We start from the raw sequence: 18,957 nt of genomic DNA, 5'->3' as shown, positions 1-18,957 counted from the left end.
ATTGTTTATAGTCGTTTTATTTTATATTTATACAAAATGGTTTGCTTCATTTTTCATTTAAATGTCGGGACGCCATTTTCGAAGCAGGGGGAGTATGTCGTAGGGTAAAATAGTGGCACCTGTAAATCCTTTAAAGTTTTAGTTGTTTTATTTCATTTTCCCCGTTAATGTCCTGTCTGGTGTTCCTACTTTTACCAAATCCTCCAATATTTATATATAGTATAAGGGAAGTAATCATCGCCTCCTTTACTAATCTTAACTAATATATATGCGTGTGACTTATTCCAACCAATCACGATCTGGTCACTCATAAATGGTCAATGTTTTGAAAACGTTTATTTGTTGATACTGTGCAAATAAAACCAAATATCGTCGGATATATTCTACATATATTCAGGTAATTAGCATTTATGTACTTTGTAATCATATTTCTTGATGTAACTGAAATTCTGTATTGATATTTCATGTATTTAATGAATTATTACGAGTTATAAATTACTGTGTTTAGAGCGGTCAGTTACGCGCCACCACACCTATTGTAATGCTCGTTTGTTTACCTTTTTGACAGCTGTCATCTGTCAAATGATGTTTGTTATTTCTTGTTTATATTTACTATTTGTTGTTTTATATTTTCAGAGTACATCTATGATAGTAATGAAATCATATTGAACATTATTATTAAACCCATAATTGAACATTAAAAATTCTTTGTCATCCGACCCACCCCCTCATACAGCCATGTAGCCAAGTCATCTACAACTATAAAATACTTGAGCTAGTTGGGAGCAAGAAAATAAGGGTGACATTTAAGCAGATTTCCAGCATGTAGATTATAACCGCATTTATCCACTCTATGTCGTGAGTAAATCAAGTGTTCATAAATTCCATGTTCTTATCTATAAAAACAACAAACAAGATATGTGGGGTACAGGTCTTAGTATTTGACAGCATTCCAATGTACAAAAGTTACAAATATATTCTTCATGTAACTGCCAGCTGGTACAATGTTGTGAGATGTAGTAAAAATCTGTAGACGTGTGGTAAATAGGCAAACTCTGAACAGTAAGAAGGTTCCAAATGAAATAGAAAAATGTAATAATTTGAAATAATCTAATCTAAAATTATAGTGAAATAGCGTGTAAGATGGCCACTCAGATCTCTTTCAGCTTCTTTGAACAACAACAAAATCAAAAAGCAAAAGCTGTATAATGTATAAAAAATAACATTCATTCGAGTTAGATTCAAAATAAAATGAAGTTAAATGTAACTCAAAAAAAGCACAACAATTTCCATATGACATCGAAAGAATAATATTGTAAGGGAAAATCAGCATAAAATATATGGATAAAAAAATAAAATGCGTACACGTGAAAGTTAGATACTAAGTATGGCAGGAAGAATCCCTCTAGGCTAAGCACTATGAAAATATTCTTATATCAAATTCAGCTAAACCGAATGCTAAATATGTACCTGTCTTTAGTGTCCTATAATGAAATGCCAACATTGCGTGCTATATCGCGTACAGTATATCGAGCATCATTTTGAAGAATTTCTGTGATTTTCAAAATAATTTGGTCACACGTTGCGGTCTTTAGCCGACCTAATATTTGGATATTTTCAACAGACTCTACACCACAATCAAATTTCTTTTTCCATTTGCAAATCCTCACTAGACAATAAACACGGGTTATTTCAGCAAAAAGCTCTTTCAAAGAACAACCGAGTTTACTGCGAACTTTTATATATGACAGAATTTCTTCAGTATCTGTTATTCGTTTTTCAGTCATCTTTGCTACAGTGGTCAACGACTATCCAAACTGAAATTGCAACAACTCGATCTAAGTGTTATTGAATGGATACATGTATATACGATTGTTTACATATTGAATAGATGTAATCAGCTGTATAAACATCGACCTGAAACTCCTCGTATAAAATGGCGTGTCACCACATTACACAATACTTTTCGAACACTCCTCTTAAGTTAACAATCACTTCAATAGTGTACTGAAAACATGAAAAAAATCGTGAATGTCAAGAAGAAAAAGCGGTAAAATGAATACCTGGGAACCGAAAACAACACACGTTAGCAGACGATGCCGGTTAACAACATATGTTATGTTGATGTATTCTATATACGTGTACTTATCTTAGTACAACATGTAATAAATCCATAATGCATAATGTTATATGAATATTATACAAACCAGTCTCGGTTCTGATCATTTTGCCCTACATATGAGCCGCGCCATGAGAAAACCAACATAGTGCGTTCGCGCAGTCTGGTCAGGATCCATGTTGTTCGATTTCAGGGCCTATTGCAATAAGAGAAACCGTTAGCGAGCAGCATGGATCCTGACGAGACTGCGCAGATGCGTATGCCGACTTTCCAATTTTGATATTTGATCTGAACGCGTATTTGCGAGTAACAATGTATTCCATTTTGCGACTACAGTAGGCGATTTATGTCCTTTAAAGGCGTAAATGAAATAAAAATGCATACAAAATTGTCTCTATTGATCAGTTGTCATGTGTTTATTTTCATTTAATGTCGAATCCCTCTTGCTATGCTTGTATTAATCCATTGGGGTGGGGGTGGAGGGTCTGTGACTCGCTATCCTACTTAATTATATAATGAATTAAATGCTTCAGCATCGTTTACATGCAAATATTCCGTGTTGGTTTTACACACATATACCATCATAAAATACCAAATTAGAAACTGAAAGTATACACATGGTCCCTACTATGTCATGCAAGAAATTAACCGTCGATTTCCTATAGAAGTCACGCAAAGCATTGTTAGATGAGACAGGAGGGGACTAAAGGTTGACCCCCGTCTGCCTGTCCATCTGCAAACAAAATGATCCTCTGATTTTTTAAAAAAACTATTGCACCTGCAAGTATCCCGCGAATGGACGTATAAATAGAAACAATAACGAAAACATTATCGGAAAAGTCGATTAAGTCTTTATCAGTAATTCAGGGATTACTTTATGATAAATCAGTCAACAAGATTCAGAAGTAGTACAACTATTTTGTTACGGATAATGGTTTTACCACCAGATTCCCCTTTTCTCAATAATAACAAACACGCTATCGTTACAAATACAGTGCATAGTAATAGTAATAGTAGTACAGCCGTCACGTTTACTACCTGTCAAGATTTAACCGTTGTTTCTCATGTTACATTTGACAGTGATAACGCTTGCAGACGCCGGGAATCTGTCATTGCGGATTTAGTCGTTTTCATTGCTAAGCCTGGCTCAATCCACTTCGTTGTTTTAAACATGGCGTGGGTTGTTTGAATATCATCGGCAAATTCTGACATTTTAATCGAAAGCTGTGTCTTATTTGGTAAGTTAAATGTATGTGAAGTCATTATCAAATCACGGCGGGTAGTCAGCACGACGGCCATATGTTCAGATACAGCTAAGGTACATGTGATTGCACCTACTTTGATGCTTAACAAACACATTTAGGGCAATATGTAGTAAACGCACGTATACTATTTTTAGCTCCCCTGTCACGCAGTGACAGTGTGAACTTTTGTGATCACCTTTCCTTGCGAACACGATAGAGACCACATTTTGTATGTGATCTTGATCAAAGTTACACACAACTTGTACATGTATAATATCTTGGTTCCTTTTAAAAAATGGCCAAATCCCATCATGGGTTCTAGAGTTATGGCCTCTTCAAGTTTCATAGAGATATTATCATAATTGTGGCCTCTCGGGAGTTAACAAGCTTTTCCTTTAATTTTGACTGGCGACCTAGTTTTTGACCTCACCTGACCCAGATTTAAACGTCATCTACAGATTATCAAGATTAATATTCTGACAAAATTTAATTGCGATATGACCTCTAGAGTGTTAACTAGCTATTACTTAGATTTGACCTGGTGACCAAATTTTTGACCCATCTGAACCAGATTTGAACTCGACCTAAATATCGTCAAAATTAACATTCTGAAAAAAGTTTCATTAATATATGGTCACAAATGTTTCCTCTAGAGAGTTAACAAGCTTTTCCTTTGGTTTGACCTGGTGACCTAGTTTTTAAACCCTGATGACCCAAAATCGAACTCGTCCAAGATTTTATTTAGGGTAATATTCTGACCAAGTGTCATTAAGATTAGGCCAATTTGTGATCTCTAGACTGTTAACAATCTTTTCTAAATGCGCATCGCAAATAACAATGTAACTTGTACTAGGTATACGGTAAATTTTGTAGTTATTAAACTGATTATTTGGCAAATGTCAAATTCTATATGTCTTGGTATATATGGTCATTCTTTTAATTAAATGGTCTACTGTCATAAATATGAGTTTCATATCCGGTATCTTGTCAAGATGTAATAAATTTCTGCATCTGTAAATTCACAGCAGTCTCTCACCAAGGTTTTATATATCCAAAATGAAATAACGCAATTTTATTCTTTAAAAGTGATTAAAACAAATAATTATTTTATTCAGTCATTATAACCGTACATTTACAAGTAAAATTTAGGACTTATAAATAATAACATATTTTGTTAATATCAAAGAAATTTGATTTTATAGCTTCTTGGTTATATGCACGGGATTGTCTGCTCTGCGCTAATAGCAAAGTCTGACATTACATTTATGGTTTAGTATTTTGTTAAACAGTTACATGAACCATTTTAGTTTAATATTTATATACAATATTGTTGTCATTCATAAAACTGGAGTACACATTACAATTTATGGCTTAGATTTCCTGTTTTTCGGTTTAAATGAAGCTTGTAGTTCACCCTTTTTTAAAGTAAAATTCATATGTTATTTTTATTTTCTACTATAAAAGCTTTGTAACAAGATCAATAAGTTGCTTTTAAATGAAATATATTTGAAATATTGGTGTCATTTCAGGATTTGCTATTAGCATAGGATCGACATCCCGCACATTTTACAGATGTAATATTATATTCATCTTTGCAAAAGCTGCAATTTTAGATTTTTAGTTTCTACATTTAGTATTAGCGCAGGACTGGTGTTTGAATATGAACGCATTAAAATAGAATTTACAAGATTTTTTAAAAAGGATTTATATTCTTAAAAATCGCCGTCAATTTAGAATTTGCCATAAGCGCAAGACGAGCAGCCCGCACTATTTACAAATGTATTATTTAATTCGCGCTTTTGCGGAAATACCAGTTTAGTTTTTCACTGTTAAGCTATAATTACATAAAAGGAGTTAAAATTAACACGCATTATCACTCTAATTTACGTATTTGTTATTAGCCAAGGACAGGTTCAGTTGTGTTCAGAAAAACTGACGTTATAATTATGTCCTTAGTTAAATTCAGAGGATCTTATGAAAAATGCTTAGAGCTGATGTGTCTTTTTAAGATTTGTAATGTTATTCGTCTATTTGAGATAGTATTTCACTTTTTAATGTTAAACTACAACGGCGTTGAAAAAATTATAGTAACAGGCGTTGTAGTACACATTAAATATTGTTGTCATTTTAGAATGTTCTAACACACTGACCATTTAAGTGACTGATATGGTCTATGGCCGCATTCGGCATACAAACTCGTTTAACTCTGACCAGTTAACCCGAGTCCACCTGAGTGACACGAGTAACAATTGAAGTCCGAACGCTTTATCGAGTTACTAAAAATGATGGAAAACCTTACCTATATGCTAACAGTTCAAAAGCTTCTGAGCTGTAACAATTATAAAGAATGGTTGCTTCTTTTGACACATAATGACTTCATTTTCCAAAATAAACACCTGACCAGACGAGACCGTATCCCTTGCATCAGAAATCGTGTTGAATTAGGTCTACATGTATGAAGTATAGTGCTGTTAGTTGATTGCAATGTCGCTGCGTGTATCTTGAATAATGTTTGGATTTTTAATGACAATGATATAAATGATTTTTGTGAAAAACCTAATATAGATATGTTTGATGACCATAATGAGGACAGACAGTCTGGTATCGTTGTTAGAGATGAACTGTTACGAGTTCTGTCAGCGCGATAAATCAGCCTGGATTATTATCAGTCGGCTTTTTAGATTCTGGGGTCTTCTAGTTTGACTTTTAAAAGACCAAGGTCCAGTTCTTGATATTGTTCAAATGAGTTCAACACCATTTTCAACAATCTTATTTCCATATATGACTGACAGTCACCAATGGTAACAAATATTCACTCTCCCTTGCAAGCTTAGCTACCTAAGTGCACTTTCATAAGGAACTGACATCTCTACATTCGCATGAACTGAGGTAGACTGCAAATGGCCATGGAAGGAATGTCTTCGCTAACCCGTGACCCGTTCACTGGCAGTACAATGAATCAACTACTGAGATAACTAGACAACAGTACCATATGTTTCTATGGAAAGAAGGTGGGTCGGTAAGTAAGTAAGGAGACTGATTTTTTTTACTTATAATTTCAACATAAATGTATGGCTTCTTTCGTGGATTATTTGTCCTTATCACCCATGTTGTGTTCTTAAAAAACATGCGACATTCCTCCAGTTGTAGCATATCTGTTACAGTATGTTTTTAAATAGCAAAATTCATATCTACCATAAAGAAGGAGATAAAAACTCTTCCGTGACATGTATCGCCTAACAAGGTTTACTTTAAGTAAGATACACCGAGATAAAACACATGTCATTTGATATTCAGGGTTGACAGTGTTTCTTTTTTTAACAATTTAACTTCCTGTCAGTTTAAAACAAATTTTGGGATGCTTTTGTGTTATTGTTTTGTCATTTACTACATTCATTTGTTATACTAGGTGGAACACATATGTTTTTCAACATATTTTTGTTGCAAATAAGTTAATAATGAATGGAAAATGAAGTTTCTGTTCATACTTTTCTTAAAGTATACAGTGTAATTAGGAGAAAATGTGCTTTTTTATAAAAGTTTTACAGTCATTCTGCATTACGTGAAGATCAAATAGCTGCAATAATGGCGACCGCGTACGTTAATGAAAGTGTTATTAACATTTATGATAAAATAGATCACAGTGAACTAAAGAAAACTGATTCTAGCACGGATAACTGTGACACTTTAGAGACAAACAGCCGAAATGAAGTGTATCAAACCTTAGATTTTGAAACCTCGAAGCAAGAGGTTGCCAACGTAACAATGAGATTGAAATTACGGAAGAAAGCGATATGTGCGTTTCGTATTATTCTGACAGTCGTAGTTATTGCTACACTTGTTGCTGTCATCATCAGCTTTACAAGTACAGCAGAACATGGTAAGTTTAGTTTTATTTCCATTCCTGTAATGTGTTTGTATATGTATTGTTATCCTAAGTTAAGTGTCGAAATTGTGCTAAACATTTTGAACAAAGCACATCAAATACTAAAATATAGAGTTAAGTTAAGTTAATTCGAAAGGGTAGACACAAGTGGACACTGTCGTTTATATGACTAAAAATTTTTGGAAAAGACGTTAGACACGCCTAACACACACACACACACACACGCGCGCGCACACCGTCTTTCAGTTTGCCTCAGCTGTATGAATTGGGAGACTTTAAATTTTTAGTTGAAGCATGTATTAAGATTTATTTTAAGTTTTCACATAGCCGCCCCTGCATATATTCCTACCTGCCAGGCTATCAATAATTATTTAATCCCAAATTAAAACATGATAATTGCGTTAAGATCGTATCTCAATGCAGGAAGTTGTAAGATATATGCATATTGTATGATATCAAAACTGTTTTAATTCTAATAAAATGAATTCAGACCCACTACTTAATCTGAAATTTAGCTATAATGTTATTTTTACCATATCATATATCATATATAAAAACAATCGTATATAAAAAACTAGAGAAGTATTTACCATGGAAATTAACATAACATTGAAATGAATTATCACTTACTTGTGACATACAGGTGTATGGATAAATATAAGATAGGATTATTATTGATATCATTCCATGTTTCAGACACGCCAATTAAATTTTTTTAGTAATCTACTGAATATGATACTATAATCAAGTTTTGCAGTAAAAGAACATATTACCCATGAATCGTAATATATACACGCTAAATGAAAGTTAACATTATCTACAATACTGTGGGAAAAAAGTGATCTTGAAATGTTTAAAGCGTACTGAAATGCCGCAAAGTAAGATTTTATGCCTTTTAGCAGCTTGGATCTCATTACTTGATAATATGTGCATAAATTGCAGTGTCATTGAATTTGCAAAATAAAATGGGAATAAAAAGCACTTGCTTACTCCGTTCGAATGATAGAAACAGACAGCAGCCTTATACTGAAAATGAAATGATTTAATGGAAGTTTAACTTTTCATTTGTGAAATTCAAAAGATTGACAGAAGACAGCGTCTTGTAGAAATGGGAAATGCATTTAGCTACTTTTATACCACGAAGAGTATTAACTACTTTTATACCACGAAAGTAGAGAAACAATTTTCCAATCAAAATTCTTCGATAGTTTCTATAGACTTAAACTAGTATTTAAACAAGCAATAGCAAAACTCTTTCGGTCAGTGGTGTTGAGTCTAATTACACACTTAAACTCACCATTATTACATTACATACAATGAATTGTTTAAGATTGTGCGGTTATTTTATACGAATACCAGTTTGTAGATTTATCATACTTGAAAAGAATATAGTATTACGTGTATTGAAATTTTAGTTTTCATAGCGTTGAATATATCCATAATATTTGTGTAAACAAATTAAATAATTCACTGTAGTCACCAAATTCAAACTTTGATCTTCCTTATTCATTTTCAAATAAGCTCCCTAATAGTAAATGTGTTGCCCATATATCAAAACAATAATTAAGTACTTTCCATTTAAACAATAGAGTTTCTACGTTCTTACTCCTAAGCAAACAAAGTCGAAGGAGATTATAGCAAAACCTGTCCTAAACAGCCATCAAATGGAGCGACTCAGTGAGACTGCTTAAGACAGATGACTGCTTAAGAAAGGGTTTCCTCTAAACCTCTATCACAGTATAGTAGATTATATTGTTATCAAGTGTATGTAAAATATCTCCCTGAATCTTCATTTTAGCTCGACTATTCGAAGAATAAAGGGATCTATCCTTCTCACAACGGCGCCGATGTCCGCGTCACATCTTGGTAATACCCCAGTCACACATACAGCGCGTATAGTTACGTTTAGCAACAGATAGAAACGTAAGAATCCGTATCCATTCGTACCCGAGCCGTACCTGCAGGTTGTATTCCGTATCAAACTGTACCAACACTTGGTCTAAACGCATTCAAGACTTGTCCAAAACTTGCAAGTTTCTCCAACTTTTGAACATGCACAAAATTTTGAGTGATCCGTAGTCATTTGAGCCCGACTTAAGTCCAACATGGTTGAAACTTACTCATCCGTAGTTAAACGTACTAAATGTAGTTATCTGTACTGAAACGTACCTTGCCGTAGTTTGACATGATGTCAAAGATAATAGTGATACCCCAGTCACAAATACGGCGCGGATAGCTACCTCTAGCCACGGATAGAAACGTAGTAATCCGTATCGATCCGTACCTAAGCCGTACGGATTGGTAAGGACTGATACGGACTACTCGGGTCGATACGGATTACTACGTTTCTGTCCGTGGCTAGACGAAGCTATCCGCGCCGTATATGTGACTGGGGTATAATGAAAACGCTGGCTACACGTGGCCTATTAATATGAAACTTAGCTACCCGTTACTAAACCTTAGCCCGAACGTAGTCATGCGTATTGATCCGTAGCTGAACGTAGTTATCCGAGGCTACCCGTACTTAAGCATAGTTCATCGAAGTTCACCGCAGACTCCACGCGCAGGACAATTTGCCAGGCGCAGTGAAACGTAGTTCAACGTAGTACACCATACCTATCCGTACTTATTTGCGCCCTGTATCGTTTTGTTCCCCGTTTTTCACCATTTTTCCCGTACTAAGACGTACTGCTCCGTACTTATCCGTGTCCGTCCCCCAACAGACCAATCCCATTCGCATCGTACCTCAACGCACGGACATATCCGTTTTTGTGACTGTAGCTTTAACGTTTTCATACCTGTCCATATTTTGACAAAACGTTTTACAAATCATTGCTCAATTAATTGAATTGCACCTAGTTCGGTCTCCTACGTAGAGGACATGTTTGAAGAATAATCAGATCTCGACGTTTCAGTTGTTCAATTAAGACGCTAAACTTTTTAATGAAATTAATTAGCTAGATCAATGATCAATAAAACATTTCTGTTGCTTATGCATATTTGAAACTCTTGGATGCGGTCAAATACTTGAATATAGATTGTATTTTTTCTTATTGCAGAATTTGGTACTTCTAGTCCTACAGCTTAGCAAATATTTCACAATTGTCTTTCATGTAATAATTTCTACTGTAGACACGTACTGTTATTTCACTGTAAATGTTCATCATGCATAAATGTAGATGATATCATACTTGTTAACAACAACAAAAGTTTTACCACTTATACAAAATGAGGATATCAGGTTTGCATAATTTGATATCCTTTCATGATCTTTTCATGATTCGGACACATCAGTAAAGAAATGTTAGTAATTTTCAAAAGATTTATAAGATATAATACTCAATCAAGTTTACCGGTCAAAAATATTTATACTGTATGTCTGTATCAAAATTAAAGGTATACATTATCAGATACATTTGCATCATAATCTAAACGCCTCTAAATGCAAGACATATCTAAAACACTGGAAAAATGGTCCAATATAACTCCTTTTAAACGTATATAGCGAAATTCATACCACAAGGTAAGTTTTTTTGCCATTTAAGTTGCTTGCATTTCATTTCTTGGTAATATGGGCACAAGTAGCAGTGTCATTGCATTTTTAAACAAAATGAGAAAATCAAAGCTCATAATAACTGAGTTCGAATAAAAAATTATGTATTTATCATACTAGAAAAATTATATTTGTGTAGTACACTTTAAGTCTTACAGCTTTAGATATATCCAGAATGTCTATCTCAAACAAATTATATCAAGCATCTTCCCTATTCAGTTTCAAGTAAGCTCCAGTATTGCAATATCCAAGGATGAGGGTCAAAGGTGTTGCTCATGTTTATATCCCAATGTCTTAAAACTTTTCATTCGGTAAAATAGAATAGTCAGTTTGGGAAGTTTCTTGTTTGGCTACCTAAGGCAAGTGGATGCTTGATAAATACCTGTACGTGACCGCTAAGGCAGGATACACTTTATAACTCTATCACAGTTCAACATTGAATGTGTGTAAAACGTATCTTTGAATCTTCGTTTCATCTAACACTTCATACTTTCAGCCTTCAAATGTTATTTATTTAATTTCTTTTTTTATCCTTCTATTGTCGAAAAATGAAGATATGTCTGAGTGTGCGTATATTAGTATGCTGAGCTACGTGCCTGTCATGTGTATAAGGTCATACTGGCCGATCACTTTCAAAAAGCCACAAGTTATTTTTCTTTTCCCAGATTCTATTCGCGTGGGGAGATTCAACTTACCCACAAAAACGGAAGAGAATACTCTTTCCACATCCTCCTACTGAGTAGCTTCAAAATTGGCTGCGCTACACAAGTCCCCTATATATATGTAATAAGTATAGAAGTTGCTGCAAGATGCAGCAAAAGAAAACTCCGCAGCACACAAAGTAGTGTACGTAGTACTGATAGAACAGGAGATGATATAACGATACCAGTGTCTTTGTTGTAGACCCTAAGCAAACAGACAGTCCGATGAGGTTTTATAGATGTTGGAGAAAAACATTGCTTTTGTAGTATCAGAAGAATTTTTATTGGGGCATTTAGTGACCTAATTATTCACTAATCATGAACCATTTACGAAATTGACCTCTAGGTGTCGGTATATGGAATTAAATATATTGCATACACAAGGTTTTGCTTAAATTCAGACTTACGTTGTTGTTCATCCAAAATTACAGAGTTTCAAACTAAGCTCAGATGTCATCAAATCCATTATTCTGCCAAATGTCTAACATTTAAGGAGTTATAAAGTGAGTTACAAATTTAATGCTTAGAAACAACGACAATAACAACACTAGAATTTGTCAAAATTGCGGTGCATTTGTTAAGGATGTTAAGGTGTATGTTGAATTTATATCGTGTTGTTATTGTCGTTGTTTCTAAGCATTAAATTTGTAACTCACTTTATAACTCCTTAAATGTTAGATATTTAGCAGAATAATGGATTTGATGAAACTTGATTTTGATACCCACTTTACTGTGTTACTCCTAATGGAATGTATATAAGTAAGTTTTAAACTATTTTACTTTTAAATTCAACATACACCTTAACATCCTTAACAAATGCACCGCAATTTTGACAAATTCTAATACAAAAGTAAAATAGTTTAAAACTTATTTATATACATACCATTAGGAGTAACACAGTAAAGTGGGTATCAAAATTAGCATAAATTAACTTTACATGCATGTACAAAGTAGTATAATATTATGAATTTTCGGTTGGAATAAAAGGCTAATACCCCCTATCATATGAAATAAATGTGGCAAAAAACAATGAATGTAAAATGATAAATCAATACTTAAAAAATAAGACAAAGATAAAATCATTACATTCGAAAAACTTAACTTTTTTCTGGCGCATTCATCAAAACGAAAGGAATTTCCCACGTGATGGACAACACAAATTGCTTTCTAGTCTGCTCTTTGATTTATTTCCTGCGAAACTTTTTTTCTCGTTTGTGTATTAAATATAATGCTATAATTATGAGCCAGATCAGACATTTAAAATAAAAATTTGAAATTTTGCAAATTGAAAGGAAAAATCGTCATTTACGACATACACTGCACTCACAAACAACCACCACATATACTCCGCGCCTGTGGACTTGTAGAACCAATCAAATAGTTATTTCCAAACAGTCACAAGGATTGCATTTTTCATGCGTGTAACCCTCCCGTCGTCTTTTCGTACTTGGGCACTTATAACCGGAGCAATGATTTACGGAACCTGGGGATCGTGAGGTTTAGGGTCGATTTTTGAAGCGTCATATGCAGACGATATGTTATATCGTGTTGACATGTAGCATCGTGGTCAATTAATGAAACTTGATTTATGCTGTTGTCATTTGTTAATATGGATTTGAATGGTCTTTTCAACCTAATGATGTTTTATTTTAATCTTACATTGCAAACAATTCTCTGGGTGAGTTATACTGACATCCAGTCAGTTCAGTAACATCCTTGTCATTATATGAAAAAAACACACTTTTTTATAGAAAACTAATGTCATGAGAGCAACATTAGACGAAATTTGAATGCAGGGAAACTGTTTGAACATTTTTACATTCAATTTACTAGTAACTCGTATGAGATAGATCATAATTATACACACACCTCTCAAAAATAAGTCATGTGTTGCATCCGAGACCTCCATTGCATGAGAGACACATTACATACAACCGTAGATCGGTATTATTACCTTGGTAAGGGCGCGGAGTGAAATGGTAATGCTCCTCTTTTATATAAAAAACAGCGTGCCTAAGTGTGTTTTTGCATCCGAGACCTCCATTGCATGAGAGTGGACGGATAGCTCAGTGGTTTGCACACTGGCCTTCCAATCCTAATGTCGGGGGTTCGATCCCTGGCAGCTACTCGGGAATTTTCAGAAACGCTTTTTAGTGTTTCCCTCCCAACCAGAGGTGTACTGGTCAGGAACCCAGGCAATCCTTGCGTGCTACACTGGGCACGTTAAAGAACCAAGCTGTCTATTCGCAACGAGCTAGGCTAAGTTAGCTGGACCAGCCTGTATCTGATTTCTGATCTCTCTGTCGTGGGGGTGGGGGGGGGGGGCTTTGTCTCACTCTGTCCCTCTGGTCAGATCGCTGTGTGTCTGTACTAGTAGAGGATGAATTATGCGCCCTGTGTGGCTGCATTTGAACTATGTAAAGCGCCTTTGAACGTGAAATTGATCATGAAAAGGGCGCTATATAAAATCTGGTATAATAATAATAATAATAATAATAATAATAATTTTTCATATCATATATCTTATTTTTTCTTGGGTGAGACAACATACCCACAGATTCTTATATGGATGAGAGTGGGACACAGCCATCCATATAAATCCCTCTCGAGGCTTCATCTTTATATTCAAAGGGGGGTGGGGGGGGGGGTCCCAGTTAGGTGTCTGAGCAAAATGTTTTTTGATTTTATTTATACCTTCCCGGTGCCTCTTTAGTGCCGAATAATATACCAATGCTATTTGTTATATATATTCAAGTTAACACATTGTTCCGCTATATAGTATGTGTTAAATAAAAAGTACCAGTAACAGCCGACGTTCAGTTATCTATGGATGTCTTATTATAAACACATCGTCTGATTCGTTTTCTTATTTTCATTTAAAGGAATGAGATTTTCATTATCCTTTTGTTTGTCTTGATGAGATATGTCATTACGTAATATGCATACAGAAATCATGACGTTGTGATGGGATGATTCACGTACTGCTTTGCTCTATGTCGTCTGTTTGAATATATCGGTAATGATTAAACTAAATTGACAAAGAGCACTAGAATGTTAAATCTCGTAGAGATGAAAAACAGGGCAATGATACACCAAAACTGACATCATATAATTTTTAGGGTTCTACAAAGGAATGCTTTATGTCTCCATAGATTTTATTTTATCATTTTTGTTGCAGAACCAAAAAAGTTGCAACTGGAAACAATATAACTGGTCGTTAAGCCTTTCAAATTACTTGAAATAAAACATAAGATGCACTTTTTTCTCTTACAGCTATCGTTAACTGTTATTTCAGTAAAAAGAAGTTAGATAACAAAAAACTTTTCTATATTTTAAAGGCCTAGATCTTGGCAGTGAGTCAAGCGATTTGTGTCTTTATCAGCTGAGTTTGGGGCTAACGTCACTATTTAGTTCAAATAAACAAGGGTCACTTTTTATTGAAAAGTCATTCTACCTTATGTATTTTAGATATTTCTTTATCAAAAGAATATGTTAATTGTTCAAACATACTAACAGCCATCCATATAAATCCCTCTCGAGGCTTCATCTTTATATTCAAAGGGGGGTGGTGGGGGGGGGGGGGTCCCAGTTAGGTGTCTGAGCAAAATGTTTTTTGATTTTATTTATACTTTGTGGTAATATACCTACATGTATTAAGTTTCATTAACAAGTGTTACTGTTACCGGTTTTTACTTACTTTTATAGATATTCACATTTAAAGTGGGTGGGGTAATCTGACATGTGACCAGCCAGGAACACAATTTCTGTTATTTTTTTAAAAATGGTTCTAACTTTTTACCTGAAACTTTCATGATAAAATAACTATGAAATGGACATTCACACAACATGTTGCATTTTAAATTGTACTGAATATTATTTTCAGCACAGAGCCACAAAGTGGTCTAATCAAATTTACTGATTTTCAATGGACGAACTTTACCCAAAAGCTAAAACATTTTTTATTAGTTGAGATATTAAGGTGTTATTTTCAGCAGATATTGTAAACTAAATAATCATAAAAATGACAGTATATCAGTGTACTCTGATTAATATTGGAAGAGTGGTACACTCTCAAACTGGGAAAAAGTGGGTGGGGTAAATAAATATTCGGAGCAACACTACAAAAATTGTGCAGTTGTTACGAAATGGCATCAGATTGTCTATTACTATATTAATTGTGCCCCCATGAGTGGTGGGGGCATATAGATTTGCTCTTGTCCGTGCGTCCGTCCGTCCATCCGTCCGTCCGAAGTTCGTGACGCGCCTAGCTCAAAAGGTATTTTATATAAATTGATGAAACCTCGCAAGGGTCTTTATCGTGATATGGACTTGCGCACCTTCTATTTTTCGTCTGGCTCCGTCCCCTAATTTTAGAGTTACTGCCCCTGAAATAGTAAAAAATGCACATTTTCACCTTGTGACACGCCTAGCTCAAAAAGTATTTGATATAAATTGATGAAATCTTGCATGAGTCTTTATAATGATATGAACTTGCACAACTCCTAACTTTCGTCTGGCTTTGCCCCCTATTTCTAGAGTTATGGCCCCTGAAATAGTAAAAAAATGCTCATTTTCACCTTGACACGCCTAGCTCAAAAGTACTTGATAAAGATTCATGAAACCTTGCATTAATCTTAATCATGATATGAACTTGCGCATCTCTTATTTTTAATCTGGGTCCGCCCCCTATTTTTAGAGTTATGGCCCCTGAAATAGTCAAAAATGCACATTTTTACCTTGTGACACGCCTAGCTCAAAAAGTATTTAATATAAATTGATGAGTGTTTTTCATGATATGAACTTGCGCACCTACTATTTTTTATCTGGGTCTGCCCCCTATTTCCAGAGTTATGGCCCCTGAAATAGTAAAAAAATGCATATTTTTACCTAATTATGTGCCTTACTCAGAAGTATTCTCGGTGCCTTACTCAGAAGTATTTAAATGTAAATTCATGAAACCTTGCTTGAGTCTTTTTCATAATGTGACCTATGCACACACGGCATTCTTCTTGAGAATTTTAGCATTCATTACAGAGTTATGGCCCTTGAAATAGCCAAAATAGTGGATTTTTTGTTTGTGATGCTCATAGCTCAAAAGTATATGGTACAGAATAACTAATCATTTCCATTTTTTTTGAGGCTATACCCCATTAAGACTTTATTTCCCCTTATTTGTGACAAATGTACCAGTCGTGTGTGTGTGTGGGGGCGGGGGGGGGGGGGGGGGGGGGGGGGGGGGGGAAACACACCATGTGTCCTACAGACACATTCTAGTTTTATTAAATACAGATTTGGTTGATAAATTTTAACAAACTTTTTTCTCTTTAATAAGACTTTATACATGTGTGCCATGGAAAAATCAATGCAGAAAATTTAATGTTAATTTGAACAATAGCTTTCCTCAAAATATAATGCCTCAGTCAAAGCCTTTTGTTAAATACTTTGAGCTTTCAGGGTTAATTTGGTTTGTCTTCATGTCATGTTCAAGGTCCATGCCTTGTCCATGACACACATGTATAAAGTGGGAATTTTTTGTTAAAATTTATCAATCAATGCTGTATTTAATAAAATTAAGATAGTAATAGACAATCTGAGGCCATTTCTTAACAACTGCACAATTTTTGAAGTGTTGCTCCGAATATTTTTTTACCCCACCCACATTTTCCCAGTTTGAGAGTGTACCACTCTTCCAATATTAATCAGAGTGTACTGATATACTGTCATTTTAATATTTATTTAGTTTACAATATCTGCTGAAAATAACACCTTAATATCTCAACTAATGAAAAATGTTTTAGCTTTTGGGTAAAGTTCGTCCATTGAAAATCAGTAAATTTGATTAGACCACTTTGTGGCTCTGTGATGAAAATAATATTCAGTACAATTTAAAATGCAACATGTTGTGTGAATGGCCATTGCATAGTTATTTTATCATGAAAGTTTCAGGTAAAAAGTTAGAACCATTTTTAAAAAAATAACAGAAATTGTGTTCCTGGCTGGTCACATGTCAGATTACCCCACCCACTTTAAATGTGAATATCTATAAAAGTAAGTCAAAACCGGTAACAGTAACACTTGTTAATGAAACTTAATACATGAAGGTATATTACCACAAAGTATAAATAAAATCAAAAAACATTTTGCGCAGACACCTAACTGGGACCCCCCTTTGCCTAACAACCACGAGAAAACGCAGTCCGCCCGCTTAGCTCAATAGGGAAAGCGTTGGTCTACGGATCGCGGGGTCTCGAGTTCGATTCTTGGGCGGGGCGTATGTTCTCCGTGACGATTTGATGAAAGACATTGTATCTGAAATCATTCGTCCTCAACCTCTGATGCATGTGGAGAAGTTGACAGTTACTTGCTTAGAACAGGTTAGTACTGATACAGAATCTTTGAACAGTTTAGGTTGACTGCCCGCCGTTACACGACTGAAATACTGTTGGCAAACGGCGTTAAAGCCAAAACAAACAAACAAACACGAAAAAACGCACATACTAGTACTCATTTGCCTCAATAAAATTTAGTCTTTTGCTGCGGCAATGGAGACAGAAAGAAAACATTGATATAACAGAATACTGTAACATCGTCATCATTTTGTTCCCGAAGTATTTTACAAGGGCATAGCCTGGGTAGATTATTATTGTACGCAGCGGATAACCGAATCGATTAAAACATACTTCAGCTGTGTATTTTTTCGACTATTCGGAAAAACTAGATCCACGTTACGTCAGCGAAGATGTAACACGTCCCACGGAATAACTCGAGAGTGCGCTGACGTCCAGTGACTTATTCCGCGCACCTTATAATCCATTCCGTTTTTGTGAGTGTGTGAATAAGGTGCACATACTTTCTGCTATATATCACTCCGAAATGTGTTCTATATCACATATGGTAGCAGTCCTTCCCGGTGCCTCTTTGGTGCCAAATAATATACCAATGCTATTTGTTATATATATTAAAGTTAACACATTGTTCCGCTATATAGTATGTGTTAAATAAAAAGTACCAGTAACAGCCGACGTTCAGTTATCTATGGATGTCTTATTATAAACACATCGTCTGATTCGTTTTCTTATCTTCATTTAAAAGAATGAGATTTTCATTACCCTTTTGTTTGTCTTGATGAGATATGTCATTACGTAATATGCATACAGAAATCATGACGTTGTGATGGGATGATTCACGTACTGCTTTGCTCTATGTCGTCTGTTTGAATATATCGGTAATGATTAAACTAAATTGACAAAGAGCACTAGAATGTTAAATCTCGTAGAGATGAAAAACAGGGCAATGATACACCAAAACTGACATCATATAATTTTTAGGGTTCTGCAAAGGAATGCTATATGTCTCCATAGATTTTATTTTATCATTTTTGTTGCAGAACCAAAAAAGTTGCAACTGGAAACAATATAACTGGTCGTTAAGCCTTTCAAATTACTTGAAATAAA

General features: G+C 34.7%; 1 protein-coding gene across 1 annotated transcript in view; it reads left to right on the top strand.

Moving 5' to 3' along the window:
• Positions 1-6,742: 6,742 nt before the first annotated feature.
• LOC128550874 (uncharacterized) overlaps positions 6,743-18,957 on the top strand; it is a 38,912-nt gene continuing 26,697 nt past the window's right edge. Inside the window, exon 1 of the mRNA XM_053530816.1 lies at positions 6,743-7,243. Coding sequence (XP_053386791.1) covers positions 6,949-7,243 — 295 coding nt within the window. The 5' untranslated portion in view covers positions 6,743-6,948. The remainder of the gene's footprint in view (positions 7,244-18,957) is intronic.

This window comes from Mercenaria mercenaria, chromosome 19 (genome assembly GCF_021730395.1).
Source record: "Mercenaria mercenaria strain notata chromosome 19, MADL_Memer_1, whole genome shotgun sequence".
NCBI lineage: Eukaryota > Metazoa > Mollusca > Bivalvia > Venerida > Veneridae > Mercenaria > Mercenaria mercenaria.
This window is presented reverse-complemented; position numbering and strand designations above follow the sequence as displayed.